This window comes from Rutidosis leptorrhynchoides, chromosome 4, assembly GCF_046630445.1.
Source record: "Rutidosis leptorrhynchoides isolate AG116_Rl617_1_P2 chromosome 4, CSIRO_AGI_Rlap_v1, whole genome shotgun sequence".
NCBI classification, from domain to species: Eukaryota; Viridiplantae; Streptophyta; class Magnoliopsida; order Asterales; family Asteraceae; genus Rutidosis; species Rutidosis leptorrhynchoides.
This window is the reverse complement of record NC_092336.1, coordinates 525,474,397-525,493,400: the sequence shown is the minus strand read 5'-3', so window position 1 is coordinate 525,493,400 and position 19,004 is coordinate 525,474,397. Positions and strand designations below refer to the sequence as shown.

Here is a 19,004-nt window from a genome sequence, read left to right as displayed (position 1 = left end):
ATCTCCAGAATATTCATTAGCTTTGGCATCAAGAAATCTCAAACCGTTGACTTCAGTAAACATCAGAGTCTGCAACTTCAGACTCTAAATCTTCAGACTCTAGCATGCTTTTGACTCATCAGATTTTCATTTTTCCAACAACACCACCCCGCGACACCTTAAAACAATTAACATTGTCACTTGACATTCATTTTACCATATTCTCAAATATCTCTAGGTCACACTCACCATAACAAATGAAGTATATTAACACACAAATATTAATACTTCAAAACATTTAAGCTATTACAAAATTTGGAATATCTAGAGTAACAAGTGAAAAATTGATCGTTATTCTAATGTAGCACTCGCGTCATGTCTTTAATCTACTAGAAATTTTTGCCTTCGAAGGTTTGACCAAACTGCCAATTTCTAGGTGCAACATGTAACGAGGTTGATGTTCGTTGATCGCTTGTTCGAACCCGAAAACTGAGCGATTGGCCTACTAAAACAACATTAGTCACCCATTTCTGACCCCAATTTCTACTCATCGTATTCCACTTAACGCTCTCATGTCCCTTTACTTCCATTCCCGTTACATCACCTGCACCTCCAACGTTCCATACTAATACCATCGTGAAATATGGATTCCCGTTTATTGTAAATCGGATTCCTCCTTGCTTATTGCATGGAACCCTAGAAAAATCAAGAGAGATTCAAACATATGACCATAGTATTTAAGATCGTCTCATTAATTTATAAGTTTGTGTTTGAGAATTAAAAATATGTAAACGTTGATTATTTGAATACCAACTATAAAAATTTAAAACCACTAAAAGGTTACCACTATAAATAGAAAAATAAATTATAATTGTTTTTGAAATCTCTCATTCAACATGATTAATGACTTGAAGTAATTTATGTCAAAAAAAAAAAAAAAACAACTATAAGTTTTTTTTTACCCTACTTGGATCGATAGCGAAACCGCTCAATATAATATTTATAAAATTTTGGACCCTTACAAAATTTCAAGCCTTGTTCGATGTACTATCTTACGCAATCTTCAAGCTATTGTTCAATAAACGATGCATGTTGCAGATATTCTGTTGATGGTAGTAGTTTGATGATTGTATTCTTGTTTAATTAGTAATGATCTTACAAAATCGTTGATTGTTGTATGCTGGTTTAGTTTATTAGGAGCTTGAAATTGTGGTCGGAGAAAATGACAAGAAACAATGTAGTGCTTAATTACCTTCGGTATTGGACTGGAGTAATGCCAGCTTTGTACTCGGCTATTTGAAGAAACGATGGTTGAGACAAGTCGAAATGCTCATTCGGGGGGTTGCACCAACCGCCAGCATTGCCTGGTTGATTAAAGTTGGGTGGACAGTAGTTTGTGGCCGTAACGACAATAGGTGGACCGTTTGGTTTGCACCATTTGTCGTTGTTAACGCATTTTATTTCAAAACAAGCACCACATGTTTGGCCGTTGTTGAATAAAGCTTGACTCAATGCCGTGTTTTGTACCCCATATCCTCTTTGTTTTACGTCTTCGTAACCACATGCTCCCCCTTTTCAAAGATATTATAGATTCGAGTTTGTTAGAGGTCGACTTTGAGCTATGTTATACACGGAGTACTATCTTAGTTTAAAAGGTGAAAAAAATAAGAAATAAAAAATGGAGTCTTTATGTTTAACAAACACTTCGAGTTACATATATACACCAAGTGATTCGGTGATTCCTAATTCCAATTCATAGCATCTATTTGGATATGTATTACGAGTATGTTGGGTCTGGTTAGGCCCCATTTACTATAGTACTCTTGTGTAATTATAATTCCAATTCACGGACCTATACCCCGGATCACTGTCCGAATGGATGTGTTCTCGGGTACCGTCGATCGGGTTCGGGTTTCTGCCTGAACGTGTGTGTTACGTGCAAATGATGAGTGTCGTTGAAATAAATGATCTACTGATACCAAAAAATCGCCGTTCAAAAAATAATTGATTTCTTAGGAGATGTAAATAAATGCAATTTTATTACCATATTTCGGTCACAAGTAACTATTTTATTTGATTTTTTTGAATATTTATTCTTCAGCGTTGCCTTTAAATATGTACATACAACCGTGAATTGTGTATTTATAGGTGAATTTCATGCATAACTAGGGAAAAAAATGACATGATTGTTATTATTCGAAAATATATGGACATACCCATTGACTCTGTACCATCGCTTCCTCCATAGAATGTAGCATGAGCGTCCTTCCATGGACCAGGGCAAAATTTAGTTTTCGATTGTTTCGGGTGGTTTGGGTTCTTTGGATGCTTAGGGTGGTTTGGGTTCGTTGGATGCTTATGGTGCTTAGGATGCTTGGTTCTTGATACCGGATTGATCATGTTTGCGTAACAATATGGCAAAATAACAAGAAGCAACCAAAACCAACAAATAATGTTCAAAGATGACGCCATTGGCATCATCGAAAATGAGAAAAAGACGAAGAAAAAGTTATGGATTTGGACTTGAATGGATACATGCTTTCACATTTTTGTTATTGCCCATTTATTTATTTGTGGTGATTAAGTAAAAAGGATTGTGTAATTTATGTGGTTAGTGTTCTATATATACAATGTCTTGTTTATTTTAGATTCGATTATAAACCAATTTACATATAAAACGTTGATATCTATATCTATATAGTCATATAAAGCTCTAAAATGATGATGTCATCATTAAGCTAATTACCCTTTAATTTTCATAATGATGATGTCATAATTATATACTCCCTCCGTCCCACTTCAAATATCCACATTTCCATTTTGAGTTGTCACATATCAAATGTCCACTTTGGATTTCAACCAATCAGAAGAGGTTATTCTGGAGAGAGAAGATTTCTGATTGGTGGAGAATGGAATTAGTGGGATTTCCTAAAACTGTGTGCAAAAAGTAAGTGGACACTTGTAATGGGACGGAGGTAGTATTAATTTAACTAGCTTAAGACCCGCAAGATTTGGGGGGTTCGGTAATAAAACTTACAAAAATAATACATTATTTATGATCACATCAATTAAAACCACAAATAATGTGTATAAGAAACAAATCAAGGCAAAGTAAAAAATTGGCAATATGTATTTCAAATGACAATAATATTCATAAAATGGAACGTTCATAGATAAAGTGCATAAATACAACCGTGCTTTTGAAATTCAAGATAACATGTTCAAACATCTATACATTATTATAAAGCACGCGCTTTAAATCTTACGTGTCAATTTCTCAGTTAAAGTAAATCAAATAATCCTACGTGTAATTTTCTTAATTAAACTGAATTAAATAATTATTAAAAGATATATAATTTTTTATGAATTGATAAATTGGTCACGTTATTATTATTTTATGGTATGCTAAATCTTTTCCTATTTTATTCCTAAGTTAATATATTGGAATTGTTGCTTCAGAATTTAACTTATGCATATACTTTGTAAATTTATTAATAAGAGGGATGCATGGATAAATATACGCTTGATCAATACTCCGTAACATTGGGAAAAATATATGAAAATGCATTGAACTTTCATCAAATTCCTATTGTATGCATACAACTTTGAAATCTTCTATCTTATGCATTTAACTTTCTAAATTGTTCTATTGTATGCAATCCGTGACTTATTAATCAGGTAACTGGTTACTAAAGTTAATTTTTGACGTAATTAGTCCCTCAACATAACGTAATCAAAATAAACATCAATTTATTTAACGAAATCATAACGAACCTTGATCTTCTTCATCTTCATCTCTATTCTTCAACTTCACCTCTAATATTGCATTTTAAAAGTTTTTGAGAATCTTAAACATGATAGGCACGAACTAAATTAAATTAACCACAACTTCATCAAATTATTGATAACAATCAAGAAAAAGGATTATTAAACATGATAGGCACGAACTATTGTATTGCTTATAAACTGCTATAGCTGCTATTGTTTGCTGTTTATAAATACACATCGCACACCACATAAAAAACAACTGTGATCAATCCAAAAACGCAAATGAACATGAAATCGAAAGCTAGAAGTTACACTAACAGTTGTATCAGAGCGTAAGAGGTCTTCCTCATCGATCCAAAGCTTTGATTTCGTGTTTAATTTATTAAAAATTGAATTTAAATCTCGTATTGACTTTTGTTGACTTCTAAGTGGGTTTTGTTTTCAAATTGTTTTAGTGAAATCTGAAAAAGTAGAAAAATCATCATCATCTCGTGATCATTTGTTCGAAATCGAGTGTTCTAGCTTTTTTGATCTTGTTTATGGAAAAAGTAAAAACGAGAAAGTATTAGGATTAATCATACACTTCTTTCTGCAAATTCTCATGTTTTAATTGTGAGTTTTGGTACACTTTTGAACATCGCAGCCGTGAACCACCACTATCGACGCCATGCTGCCGGATTCCTCAAACACCATCAAGTTTCTCGATTTTGTTTTCAGATCTTGCTCGATTGATCGGAACCGGTGGTGGAGATGAAGAAGACGAGGAAAAAGAAATGGCACCGGTTGTGAAGGTTCGTGAAGGTGAACAACGGCAGGTGATGGTGGCGACAATACGATGTGAAGCTCGGTTGGGAAGATTAGTTGGGAGATAAATTGTTACAAGGTTCACTTTTTTTATTTTTAAAGTTTCATTTTTTTAATGAAATGTAGAAAATTGCAAAAATTGTAATGTGTCTGAAAATTGCAAAAAAGAAAAAAAAAATCCTCATAAGATGTTTGGGGTTATAAGATGTTCGGGGTTACCATTTTGTAAATATCTAATGAAAGGAAGATGGAGATTTAACAAACATGACGAAGGGATCAATGAAATTAGAATTTACAAACATGAGGGACTAAAAATGTAAATATCTAATTGAAGGTTACCTATTATAACAGGTTAAATACATACAATAGAACAATTTAGCAAGTTAAATGCATATAATATGAGATTTCAAAGTTGAATGCATACAATAGGAATTTGATAAAAGTTCAATGCATTTTCATATACTTTTCTCCCGTAACATTTAGCATGGATGCGTACATTTATAATGGAAACTGAAAAGAGAAACACATATTTTTAGTCATCTACCCATCCAACCCTTATAACAGCTTTTCATTTAAAGTGAAGGTTATTTTATGAAAACTTCTTAATTTTAAATTAGTGGCTCATTTTTTAATTTAAATGCTCCTATCTATACTATTAGATATGATATGCTCATGATATGATCACCAGCTTGCATCCATCGAGATTTACAGCTAGTTTACATCGATGTCTATCTTTGTATTTATATAGAATATATTGTCAATATAATTAGGATAAACTATAGTTGGTAGTCAATATTGTTTCCTTGTATAGTGTGATATACTAGGGTAATTGTATGCATATATATACGGCTCAATGCCTGAATGAAAAGCATCGAGTAATTGAAAACTCACATGGTATCAGGCCTTCTTTTCTTTCTTTCTGCATCGACTTAACCCTCTCTGTTATTCATCTTCCTAATGGCCGAAACTAAATTTCACCCTGCACTTACCATCTCCAACATCAAAAACTTAATACCAATCACTTTAACCCTTGAAACAAGTCAATACAACTCCTGGTCGCAGCTCTTTAAGAATCATTGTCGTGCATATGACGTTATTGATCACATTATTCTCTCCACGACCGCTGATTCTTCATCATCTATCACCACTGATCATGATGCTCTCTGGCTTCGATTAGATGCCCTTGTCCTTCAATGGATTTATGGCACTATCTCTCTCGAATTGCTCAATATCATTCTTGAAGATGAAACTACTGCAGAAAGTGCTTGGACCCGTTTACAAAGTGTCTTCCAAGACAACAAAAGTTCTCGTGCCCTATACCTAAATCGTCAATTCAACACTCTTCGATTAGATGATTTTTCCAATGTGTCGGCCTATTGTCAAGAGATTAAAGCTCTTGCTGATCAATTAGCAAATGTTGGGGATAAGATTTCCGAAGACAAGATGGTTCTGCAGCTAATTGCAGGCCTCAATGAAAATTTTGACACTGTTGGGACCTATTTCATGCAATTAAACAAATTACCTTCATTCTATGAAGCCCGATCTAAGTTAATTCTTGAAGAAACAAGAAAGCAGAAACAAGCCGCCCTCAATTCTCCTGCCTCCACTGAATCGGCTCTCATCACCACCACTTCTGTTAATCGCAAACCGCCATCTCCAGACTCCATCCAAACTTCGAATCGTCCTGTCAACAATTATCGAAACAATCAGTCAAGGGGACGTGGTCGTGGGAATAATAGCTATCGAGGTCGAAATCCACGAGGTCGTGGCTATTCTCAGCCGAATTGGCAATCTCAGCAATGGAATCAATCTAATTGGCATGGTTATGGACCGTATGCTACTCCACAGGCCCAATGGAATGCCCCACCTCCTTGTCCATATCCCACAACAAACTGGACCAGGCCCAATACCCCATCTTCACAGGTTGGCTTGCTTAGTCCTAGACCACAGGCCCACTTATCGCATGCTTCTTCGGCAAATTACTGTCATACTGATATTGAGAATACGATGCACACTATGACGCTCAACCCTCCAGAGGATACTTGGTATATGGATACAGGGGCTACTTCTCACATGTCCGCCAGTTCAGGTAACCTTAACTATTATTATCCTTTAAGGCAAAATAAGAATATAATCGTCAGTAATGGCCATGGCATTCCAATACACGGCTTCGGTCAATCTATCTTACCTAATCCCTCCCGTCCATTATACTTACGCAATATTTTACACGCTCCTAATTTGATTAAAAACCTTATTTCTGTTCGCCGTTTATCCACTGATAATAACATTTCATTAGAATTTGATCCTTTTGGTTTCATTGTTAAAAATTTTCCACAGGGCACACAAATTCTGAGATGTAACAGCACTGGCGATTTATATCCATTCAATAATGATTTGCTGAAGCATCTATCTTTACGTTCCACTTTTACTACTCTATCTCCGAACATTTGGCATCATCGTCTTGGACATCCGGGAGTTAAAGTCTTACGTTCTCTTAGAAATAAAAAGTTTATTGATTGTAATAAAACTTCTTTGAATTCTTTTTGTCAGTCTTGTGTGTTTGGTAAACAAGTTAAGTTGCCTTTCATTTCTTCTTCGTCTACTACCGTTTTACCCTTTGATATCATTCATAGTGATTTATGGACCTCCCCTATACCTAGTACTACCGGACACCGTTACTATATTTTGTTTCTAGATAATTACTCAAACTTTCTTTGGACGTACCCTCTCATTAATAAATCTGATGTTTTTTCAACTTTTCTAACCTTTAGCAAATACATTAGTACACAATTCAATAAACCTATCAAAATATTCCAATGTGATAATGGTACCGAATACAACAATAAACAATTTCACAAATTCTGTAACGATAATGGGATGACTTTCCGATTCTCTTGTCCTTATTCATCTCCTCAAAATGGTAAATCTGAACGAAAAATACGTGCTATCAATGACATAATTCGTACACTTTTATCTCATGCATCTCTTCCTTTGTCTTTTTGGCATCATGCCCTACATATGGCTACATACCTTATCAATATTATGCCAAGTAAAATCCTTAATTTCAAATCACCTACTCAAATCCTTTACGCTCGTAACCCTTCCTATTCTCACTTATGCACATTTGGTTGTCTATGATATCCACTACTAGCTTCCCACACCATTAATAAATTACAACCACGATCCACCCCATGTATCTTTCTTGGCTATCCCCCCAACCATCGAGGTTACAAGTGTTACGATTATAACTCCAAAAAATTTATCATCTCTAGGCACGTTCTATTTGATGAGTCGTGTTTCCCTTATGCGAAGATAAATTCTACTAAATCCTTGTCTTATCAATCATTCACAGACATTACCCATCCTATTTTTACCACTCCTTTATCCAATACTCCACCACCCTATCCACAGCCCAACACCACTAGCGGCCCATCAACCCCTAATCACTCTTCTCGACCCAATACCCCTCCTCTTTCTACTGGGCCGTCTAATTCTTTAAACCCAAATGATTCTGTGCTAAACTCCCCTCCTTTACCTGATCATCATTCGACATCAGGCAATGCACAATCTTCTGATCATAGTAATTCCAACTCTAATACTTTATCTACCACTACTCAACCTACACGTACCATCACCACTTGAAGCATGTCCGGAATTCACAAACCAAAAATCCCATTCAATCTCTCCACTTCTACTAATATTTCTCCTATTCCTCGTACACCCAAAGATGCCCTCTCGGACCCTCATTGGAACATGGCCATGGTTGACGAATATAATGCCTTAATTGATAATAATACTTGGGTTCTTGTACCTCAGACACCTAATATGCGTATCATTAGAAGTATGCGGATTTTTAGACATAAATTAAAATCGGATGGGAATCTTGAACGTTATAAAGCAAGACTTGTAGGTGATGGTCGTTCTCAAACTCCGGGGATCGATTGTACAGAAACGTTTAGTCCCGTTGTTAAACCCGCAACAATTCGTCTCATTTTGTCTATTGCTTCATCCAAATCATGGAGTATTAATCAACTTGACGTAAAAAATGCATTTCTTCATGGATCACTAAACGAAACGGTTTATATGCATCAACCCTATGGTTTTCGTGACTCTTCCCGACCCGACCATGTTTGTCTTCTCAAAAAGTCACTATACGGGTTGAAGCAAGCGCCACGAGCATGGTACCGACGCTTTGAATCCTTTGCATTTTCCATTGGATTCATTAACAGTCGGTCCGAAAACTCATTGTTCATATATAGTCATGGACGCCACACTGCTTATCTCTTATTATACGTCGATGACATCATCTTGGTTACTTCGTCTACTCAGCTTCATACCACCTTAATGGATTTGTTTTCTCGAGAGTTTGCGATGAAAGACCTCGGTACACTAAGCTATTTCTTGGGTATTTCTGTCAAATCCAATCACCAAGGCCTTTTCTTGGATCAACAAACCTACGCACAAGATATACTAACTCGTGCAGGCATGCAACACTGCAAACCAGTTACTACTCCGGTTGATACAAATGGAAAACTCAGTAGCAACACCGGACCATCTTACGCTAACCCAAACGAATATCGCAGTCTGGCCAGCGCCTTGCAATATCTTACGTTCACTCGTCCAGATATCTCATATGCTGTACAACAGATCTGTATACACATGCATGACCCAAAAGACTGTCACATGCAAGCACTTCACCGAATTCTCAGATATGTGCGTGGCACCTTAAATCACGGTTTACAGCTTACAAAAAGTTCGTTGTCCACACTTGTTTCTTATACGGATGCGGACTGGGGTGGTTGTCCGGATACACGACGATCTACATCCGGGTATTGTGTTTTCTTGGGACAAAATTTAGTTTCTTGGTCCGCGAAACGACAGCCTACTGTTTCACGTCCTAGTGCCGAGGAAGAATACCGTGGTGTGGCCAACGTTGTCTCTGAATCATGTTGGTTAAGAAATGTTCTTTTAGAACTTCATTGCTCCATAAACAAAGCCACCATTGTTTTTTGCGATAATGTGAGGGCAATCTTCTTGTCCGGTAATCCCGTCCAACACCAATACACTAAACACATCGAGATGGACATCCACTTTGTTCGGGAGAAAGTGGCGCGGGGTCATGTTCGAGTGTTACATATTCCCACGAGATTTCAGATTGCGGATATATTTACAAAGGGTTTACCACGTGTGCTTTTTGAAGATTTTCGTAACAGTTTAAACGTTCGGCCTCCTCCCGCTCAAACTGAGGGGCTATATTAGATATGATATGCTCATAATATGATCACCAGCTTGCATCCATCAAGATTTACAGCTAGTTTACATCGATGTCTATCTTTGTATTTATATAGAATATATTATCAATATAATTAGGATCAATCTATAGTTGGTAGTCAATATTGTTTCCTTGTATAGTGTGATATTGATGTTATGCGAGGTGTATATAAAATAGTTATTAATTTTAGCAGAAAACACTATTAAATATGATACAATTTTACACAAGATATTTATTTATTTATAGAATGGATATACTTAAACCTTGCTACAACACTTATAGGCAGTGTACCTAATCGTACAGTAGTGTAGTTTTTAGTAAGTCCGGTTCGTTCCACAGGGAAATCTTTAAACAAAGCTCAACGCTATATTAATTTACTTTTATAAAAATATAAACATATATATAAGTAATATTATTATTATAAAGGGGGTTTTTACCGTTTAATGACCGGTTTGTCGATTTTAAAACTTTAGTCGCAGTTAAAACCAAATGTAAAATATTAAAAATAAATACAAGACTTAAATTAAAGCGTAAAGTAAATAACAATAATGAAATTGCGAATAATAAAAGTGCGATAAAATAAACTTGCGATAATTAAAGAGTACGATAATTAAAAGTGCGATAAAATAAATTAACAATAAAAATGCGATAATTAGAAGTGCAATTAAATATAAAATAAAGGAAATTAAATATGAAATAAAAGAATTATGCTTATTTAAACTTCCGTAATCATGATGTTCGACGTGTTGATTTTAGTTTTATGCCCATGGGTTAATTGTCCTTTGTCCTGGATTATTTAATCTGTCCGTCTGGTTTTTGTCCATAACAGTCCATCAGTCATAAATATAAAGTGCGAGTGTCCTCGTCAAATTATTATTATACCCGAAGTTAAATATTCCAACTAATTGGGGATTCGAATTGTAACAAGGTTTTAATACTTTGTTTAATGAATACACCAGGTTATCGACTGCGTGTAAACCAAGGTTTTACTACTTTGTTAACAATTACACCAATTACCCTTGAATGTAATTTCACCCCTGTTTTAATTATTCTAGTGGCTATTAATCCATTCCCGTGTCCGGTTAAATGAACGATTATTCGTACATATAAATACCCCGCCCATCGTGTCCGATCGAGTGTATATGGTAATTTATAGGGACGCCCAATTGTAAATCTTTATATTAACATTAACAAACTATCATTTAGTTAAACAAATATAAAGCCCATTAATAGCCCATAGTCTAATTTCCACAAGTGTCGTTCTTTTGTCCAAACCCCAATTATGGTACAAAGCCCAATTACCCAATTTTAGTAATTAGCCCAACATCATGATTACTTCGTTTTAAATAAGCATAATAATAACTTAGCTACGAGACATTAATATAAAAAGGTTGAACATAACTTACAATGATTAAAAATAGCGTAGCGTTACACGGACAGAATTTCGACTTACACCCTTACAACATTCGCTAACATACCCTTATTATTAGAATTATAATTAAAATTAAAATTAAAATATAAATTATATATATATATTTTACGTATATATGAGAGAAGAGAGATTGATGGATTGGTTTTTTTGGTTCACCAAAACTCGATTTTATAGGAGATGTGGCCTGACTTTTCATGCCATGCGATCGCATGGACTTTCTTCTTCCTGGCCATGCGATCGCATGGCCAGCTGGGAGAGCTCACATGTTGCTTGTTTCCTTGTGCCGACGTTTTATAAATAATATAATATATTAAATAATTATAAGAATTATTTAAATATTATATTATATTTATGTGCATAGTTGACTTGTAATTTTTAGTCCGTTGCGTCGAGCATTGAGAGTTGACTCCGGTCCCGGTTCCGGATTTTCGAACGTCCTTGCGTACAATTTAATATCTTGTACTTTGCGTTTTGAATCTTGTACTCTTGTAATTTCGAGACGTTTCTTATCAATAATTGGAACCTCTTTGATTGTATTTTGTACTTTTGAGCTTTTTGGTCGTTTGCGTCTTCAATTCGTCGAATCTGTCTTTTGTCTTCACCTTTTATTATTTAAACGAATATCACTTGTAAATAGAACAATTGCAACTAAAAGCTTGTCTTTCTTGAGGAATAATGCTATGAAATATATGTTCGTTTTTAGCATTATCAAATATTCCCACACTTGAGCGTTGCTTGTCCTCAAGCAATATTGTCTTGAAATACTAGAATCACTTCTTTATTCTTCACACTTTGTACATCAGTGATTTCTATACGGCGGTATAAACAATGGTAGTAACGATATGGTTTACAGTCCCACATGACTATAAAAATTTAGATCCATTAAGGAAATTGGATCTTTATGAAAACATTTGATCTTTTGAAATCTAGTTTTTACCCTAGATAAGTTTTTCGGAATAACCCTTTACCGGTGTTTGCAAAATATTTTTGTGGGTTTGGTGGGTTTCAGATTTGAAAATTTTAGCTCAAAACTTGCGGTTTTGTGTCACCCACTTGCTAACCTTGTATTTGGAAAGCAACACGTCCAGTTTACTTGTCCCGTATATTACCTTTCGGTAAACTACCGTCCGGTTGTAAAGGAAAGCGTTGAACAAGCAACTGTTAAGGCAATGTCCCGTGACATGCTTTTGATTATGGTCTATAACGTGTCGGACGCAATTACTATCCTTGGTAGGAGCAATAGTAAAGCTCACCCTTATAATTTTTCAGTATGGCACAAGGTCCTGTCTTTGACCACTATGCAACCACCGTTCTTACGGTTGACACCCGATTTAGTTCAGGTGACCTAATGAATTCCAGGTGAATTCCTAGGATTTTACGTTCAATGGTAATGAACGCATTGAAAATAGGGTTTTCAGAAAACAAATCGGTTTGTAATTTTTTTGATCAAAATATTTTCTCGTTTAAGCTCGAGTTTAGATATCATCGAATTCCATGAGTTTGTAATTCTCAATCTTTAAGGTCAATCTCTAGGATTGAGTAATATCAGTCTTAAAAGCTGATTTTTAATCTTTAAGGAGATTATCCTTTCTGGGGATCTGATTCATTAGTCTTATCCAGCTAATTTGCATGGTGCCCCCCCATTATACGAGATAAATCCTTCTCATGGTTAGGATAAATCTGACCACTTGGCGACCCTGTTTAATGCTGAGGTCCGTGGATTTCCTGCTGATTTTAGTGATGACTTTTCTAGATTTTTCGTCAACCTACAGCTGGTCTGGACGACAACTTCATGACCTAAATCAAGAAGCGCGTTTCTTTTTCGGAAGACTTTACTTCCTTTTAATGATGGAATTGATTCATCGTGTAGATCCATCTCTTCTTTCCTTTCATCGGGTAAAAACAGTTTAGTTTAGTCCAAAGCAAAAGTATTTTCAGTTATTTGTTACAGATATATGTGACATATGTTTAAGATAACTTGGTAAATTTTCCCACACTTGACTTTTATTTTCCTTTTTATCGTCCTCTATTCCATTTTAAATGAATTTTAACATTTTAGTTTGTTTCTCAATTTATGTCCTTTCCGAGGTAACAATAATTTCGGTGTTAAAACCTAGTTTTATCGTTCATAAATATGTATAAACATGATTTTGAATTCATTTAACTGAAAATTTTGAAAAATTTTACTAGAATTGGGTAGTCAGTATATAAGACCAGGGCTGTTCTTTATTATCAGAGAGCACTAGATTCTAATACAACTACTGCTTTACTAGTATTTTTAATGGTAACCAAATGTATAAAGTAAAAATTTTTTAAAATCCGAAAGAATTTAACCCCTTCCCACACTTAAGATCTTGCAATGCCCTCATTTGCAAGAAATCAGTAACAATTTAAATTATTGAGGGTGATTAGTGTGAAAATGATTAAATTTTACCAAAGTTTCCAAATATATTGGCGTTTGTTTGCTGAATGATAAATGGTGCACATCATTTGTTCATTCCGTCTGTTGTGACATCATATTTATTTGTCATCTTGTCGTCAAAATTAGTAGCTTTTGCTGAACTTAATGCCAGTCTTTGAAAATGCGCTGTTTTACCCTGTTTTGAACAATCGACAATATACATACATACAAGTATAATCATGCATGGCAATTTGAAATGGGACTTAATATCCCACTTTCAAATTCTAAATATGAAATATTAGTACACAATAATAATAAAATAATAAAAATTACACAAATTTATCCAATAACATAAGTTTAAACATGAAAAAGTCAAAAGATAAAAACATAAAAATCATAAAAATAACCAATTGGAACTAAATCAGTCTGGATAGGGGTTCCAGTTCATCTCATCGGGTGGGTTCCATTGTTGGTTATAGGTGTTCTGATAGGCTTGGTTATAGTCATACCGGTTAAAGGGTGGTCGGATATCGGGGCTATGTGGCGGAAAATGAGCAGGTCGAGTAGGTACATAGTTATTTGGTACCTGATATGATAGCTGGCTCATGATTTGGTGCTGATGAACTAACCAGCTATCGTGTTGGCGTCGCCTATAATCCTCGTATACTCGCTCGGAGTTCCACTGCTCATACATACTATGTCTTGCCGCGTTCGTCATTGCTTCCTCATCTATACGAACGTGGACGTCAAGAATAGCATCTCGAAAGACATCCCTAATGTCTTCCGCCTCCTCCATTTCCTCGTCTGAGCCTCTCTCTACCTGAGGATGAGATCCCTCATAGGGTACTGCCTGGTTACGTCTACTTTTCAATACTTTAGCACCCACATAAACTTTCAATCCTAAGGGCTCAACCTGTTCTCTACAAATCTGTAATGGACCCCCTTGGTTCCTATCAACACCTAAATACTCTCCAATGAGAGTAACAAAAATACCTCCTCCTATTATACTCCCGTCCTGCATTCCCTCTACCATTTTAGATAAATAAAAAGCAACACAGTAAGGGATATTGACAAAGCTTCTAGGATCCCGAATACACTTTAGGTAGAATAAATCATATAAGGTAATTTTTTCTTTATTATGACCTCTTTGTGTAATCGAGTTGGCCAAAAATCTATGAATAATACGAAGCTCGGCCCTGTCAATATGTGTATAGGAGTGTCCTCCTGCTCGTGTAAAAACATCAAAATGTGACATACGCCTCCAAATGGCGTCAGCGTCAAAGTTACTATCTACCCGTTCACCATAATGAATCAAGTTTGTACAATCGGGTAATAACAACTCACCAGGAGTATAAATCTGTAAGGCCCTGGCCATGTCCAGCATGGACATTCTGTACATCCTACCGCCAAGGATAAACCTAAGAAATCTTCTATCATCTATCCTAACTATATTTGTATCAAGTGATACAGTACTCATCAACTCAACACACCATTCCTTATATACAGGTCTACGAATGGTGAAAAGACGTTCCCAATCTGTAAAAGAAGAACTGCCATACCTTTGAACTAAAAGCTGTCTAACACGGTCAGCTAGATGGACCGTTTCCAAAGGGGCCCAATCAATTACCCTTGGCACCTCTACATTTTTTGTTACCAATTTGAATTTGTTCCTTTGATATGTCTCGTAATCTCTCCATCTTCTATCAAATCTCATATTAGGATGTAGAGTGTGCTCAGGAATCGTTGGGAATTCTACTGGCGGCCTCATTGGGAATACTATGAATTCATCAACAAACTGTTCCGGATCATAATAAGGTATGTGCTGATCAGGATGTTGTTGTTCCTGTTGTGGTTTTTGTTCGTGTTGCATTTCTGGCTGTGGTTCTTGTGCTGGTACTGGTCGTCTAGATGATGATGCTCCTGAACCTCCAGTATCGGCTCTCTGTAAAACACATTAAACACAAAAATTGTGCATCCAAATATGCATTAGTGTTAGCAAAATAACAACTTAAAACAATCACTATAACATGTTAAATCAAAATTAAACTTATACACATTTTCACAATTTTTCACAATTCTACATTTTTCAAATAAGCACATATGAAAATGTATACAAAATTCATAAGCATTTAACTCAAATAACATGTCAAAATATTCATTACTAATAATTTAACAAGTCTCAAATGGCAAATATATCAAATTAATCAAGTTCATGAATTTTGGACTTAAAAAGTCCACTTTAATCTCCAAAAATCATGTTTAGGATCATTGTTTTGATCATTTAACTATCTAAACATGTTACACTACTCAATTTGGCAATAATTCATGACAAAAATCGGCCATAACCTGTTTATATCAAAAAGCCCCAAATTGCTCAAGAACACAAACCCTAGATTTCTAAAAATTTTGAAGTTTTTGGCTTCAAATCATGTTAAATAGCATCAATCTAGGTTATACATGCATAAAATACTAACAATTTATCACTAATTACACTAGAAATTAACAAAATTGCATTAGGTAAAAAATTGGTAATTATCACAAAAACTAGGAATTTATAGAATTTAGGGGTGTAATTTTTACCAATTTGCTGAGGAATGAGAATCTAGGCATGATTAGAGCAAGAAAAATGACGAATTACGGTGAATTTTGGTGAAATTTGGTGAATATTTGGGAGTATTTTCGGGTATGTGTGTGTGTTGTGGTGTAGAAGCAGACTCTCTGCTGTTTTTGTTCCTGACCAGCATTTGGTCCCCATGCGATCGCATGGGTTCCAAGTGCAAACCCCATGCGATCGCATGGGGTGCCGGCTACAGTGTTTTCAGCTCTTTTTTTTTTTTTTTTATAAAACCTTATACTTTATAAAACTTATAATTATTTAAATTTTAAAAATTTGGTTTCCTTTAGGAGCGAGGGCGTTTCGGATCGTTGTCCTAGTCTGTCCCTCGACAAAATTTTAAAATTTGTCAAATCAAAGCGCTGTTTTTAAAAGTAAAGATTTTTGGGTTTTTTAATGTTTTTGGCATACTTTAATTCAATAAGATTAAAAATAATGATAATAAAAGTTCTCGTCCCTCCCTTGGGTAAAGCAATTTCGGTTCAAAGACCTAGTCTTCAACTTACGACGAATTTTAAAAATCATATTTTTAACTTAATGAGATAAAGTAAATTTTTGTTTTTAAATTCACACAACATAAATATAAAATTCAAAATTAATATTAAAAATTCACACCAAACTCAAAATTTAAAATGCATAAAATTAAAATTTTATATTTTAAAAATTAAAAATTCACACCAAACTTAAAATTTGAAATGCATAAAATTAAAAATTTATATTAATTTTTCAAATATTTTAAATATATTGTTTTTACAAAGTTTACAATATTAATTTAAGATTTAAATATTAATTTTAAAAACATGGTAAAAATAAATTTAAAAATCTTTTTGTCTTTTTATCCCACTTTAATCAATCAAATATTATCAAAAATATGCGCCCCTCTTTTCGGTAAAGTAATTTCGGTTCCAAGACCTAATTTAACTCATGACGAATTTTTGAAATATTTTGGTTTGATTGTTTAAAGATATTTATACCTTAAGAATAAACGTTAAATTTCGCAGTGATGTAATAAATTTTTGAATGATATCAATAATTTCGGTCGCCAAACCTAATTTTATTCAATACCAATTTAATACTTTTTAGCGAACAAATAAGCGTTTATTATCAAAAGGTTAAAAATAAAAATAAAAACTGTACAGACATACTTGTGAAATAGATTTCTTAGTTATATGATCTATCCCATTCATAAGATAGTCGGTTTAATTGGTTTTCCATAGCTACATAGGCGTAACCTCGAGCATTCAGTGTCTTTTCTTCTAAACATATGAACGGTCCGTCTCTGCATAAAGTAACAAATTCGGTATTTGAATAGGTTTGATTATTGGAACATTTACCTCCATGTGACCATTTTCCGCATTTGTGACATCGTTCTAGGTGTCGTGCTCTTCTTTTCGCTGCGGATTTCGATTTTCCTTTACCAAATTGTAACTTATTATCTTCGCATCTGGATTCTTTTCTAACTCCGTCCATTCTTTCTCTGATTACTGATACTATTTCACTCGGGAGTATGTCATTATTACGTTTAGTGATCAAAGCGTGTAGCATTAGACCATGGTTTAGTTCACAGGCAGTCTTCATTTTGTAAAAACCTAAAAAAAAATAAAAATTCAGAATGGGGGGAGAAGACTAGTTCTTTAGGGTCTGCTAGGGAAAGACCATTCGGGTTCCATTTTCGAGAACTACACGAAAACAGACAATCTAACTCTAACAGAAATACATATTATCCTTTAAAGACTTGATTCTCCCCACACTTAGTTAGCTGTGGTGTCGAAATTGTGATTAACTTCGTTGTCGACTTCCATCGGACCATGTATGTAATGTTTAACTCTGTGACCATTAACTTTAAATTCAATCCCATTTGAATTTATCAATTCTATCGTTCCGTATGGGAAAACTCTTTTGACTATGAATGGTCCAGACCATCTTGATTTCAATTTTCCAGGAAATAGCTTGAATCGTGAATTGAAAAGAAGAACTCTGTCTCCTTCTTTAAATTCTTTTGAACTTCTGATTCTTTTATCATGCCATTTCTTCGTTCTTTCTTTATAGATTAACGAATTTTCGTATGCTTCATGTCTTAATTCTTCTAATTCGTTTAGTTGACTTAATCGTATACGTCCGGCTTCATGTAAATCAAGATTACATGTCTTCAAAGCCCAAAATGCTTTGTGTTCAATTTCTACTAGAAGATGACATGCTTTTCCATAAACAAGTCTAAAAGGTGTGGTTCCAATTGGAGTTTTGTAGGCTGTTCTAAAATCCCAGAGTGCATCCTCCAATTTAATGGACCATTCCTTCGGATTTGATCCTACGATTTTCTCTAGAATACGTTTTAAAGCTCGGTTGGTATTTTCAACTTGTCCACTTGTTTGTGGATGATATGCGGTGGAGATTTTATGAGTTACTCCATATCTTTTAAGAACTTTCTCAAGTTGATTATTACAGAAATGAGTACCCCGATCACTTATTAAAGCTTTCGGTGTTCCAAACCTTGCAAAAAGACGTTTTAAAAAGTTGACTACAACTCGTGCATCGTTAGTCGGGAGAGCTTGTGCTTCCGCCCATTTAGATACATAATCAATGGCTACGAGTATATATAGATTATTATGAGATTTTGGAAATGGACCCATAAAGTCAATACCCCAAATGTCAAATACTTCACATACTTGGATGACATTTTGTGGCATTTCATCACGTTGACTTATTTTTCCGGCCCTTTGACATGCATCACAGG

General features: G+C 34.8%; 1 protein-coding gene across 1 annotated transcript; it reads right to left on the bottom strand.

The window, feature by feature from the left end:
• Positions 1-335: 335 nt before the first annotated feature.
• On the bottom strand, positions 336-2,451 carry LOC139842537 (expansin-A9-like). The gene is made up of 3 exons (XM_071832666.1): positions 2,196-2,451; positions 1,232-1,550; positions 336-675 (listed from the first exon to the last, which is right to left on the bottom strand). The coding sequence occupies exons 1-3, from the start codon at positions 2,449-2,451 to the stop codon at positions 369-371; spliced, it is 882 nt and encodes a 293-aa protein (XP_071688767.1). The 3' UTR covers positions 336-368.
• Between the last annotated feature and the right edge of the window lie 16,553 nt (positions 2,452-19,004).

What these genes read in the sequence shown, in the direction of transcription:
- LOC139842537 (XM_071832666.1), bottom strand. Translation starts at nt 2,451, where the DNA reads ATGGCGTCATCTTTGAACATTATTTGTTGGTTTTGGTTGCTTCTTGTT. An exon ending in CGATGGTACAGAGTCAATGG is followed by an intron (nt 1,551 to 2,195) that starts GTATGTCCATAT and finishes ATCTTTGAAAAG; the next exon opens with GGGGAGCATGTGGTTACGAA. An exon ending in ACTCCAGTCCAATACCGAAG is followed by an intron (nt 676 to 1,231) that starts GTAATTAAGCAC and finishes TGATTTTTCTAG; the next exon opens with GGTTCCATGCAATAAGCAAG.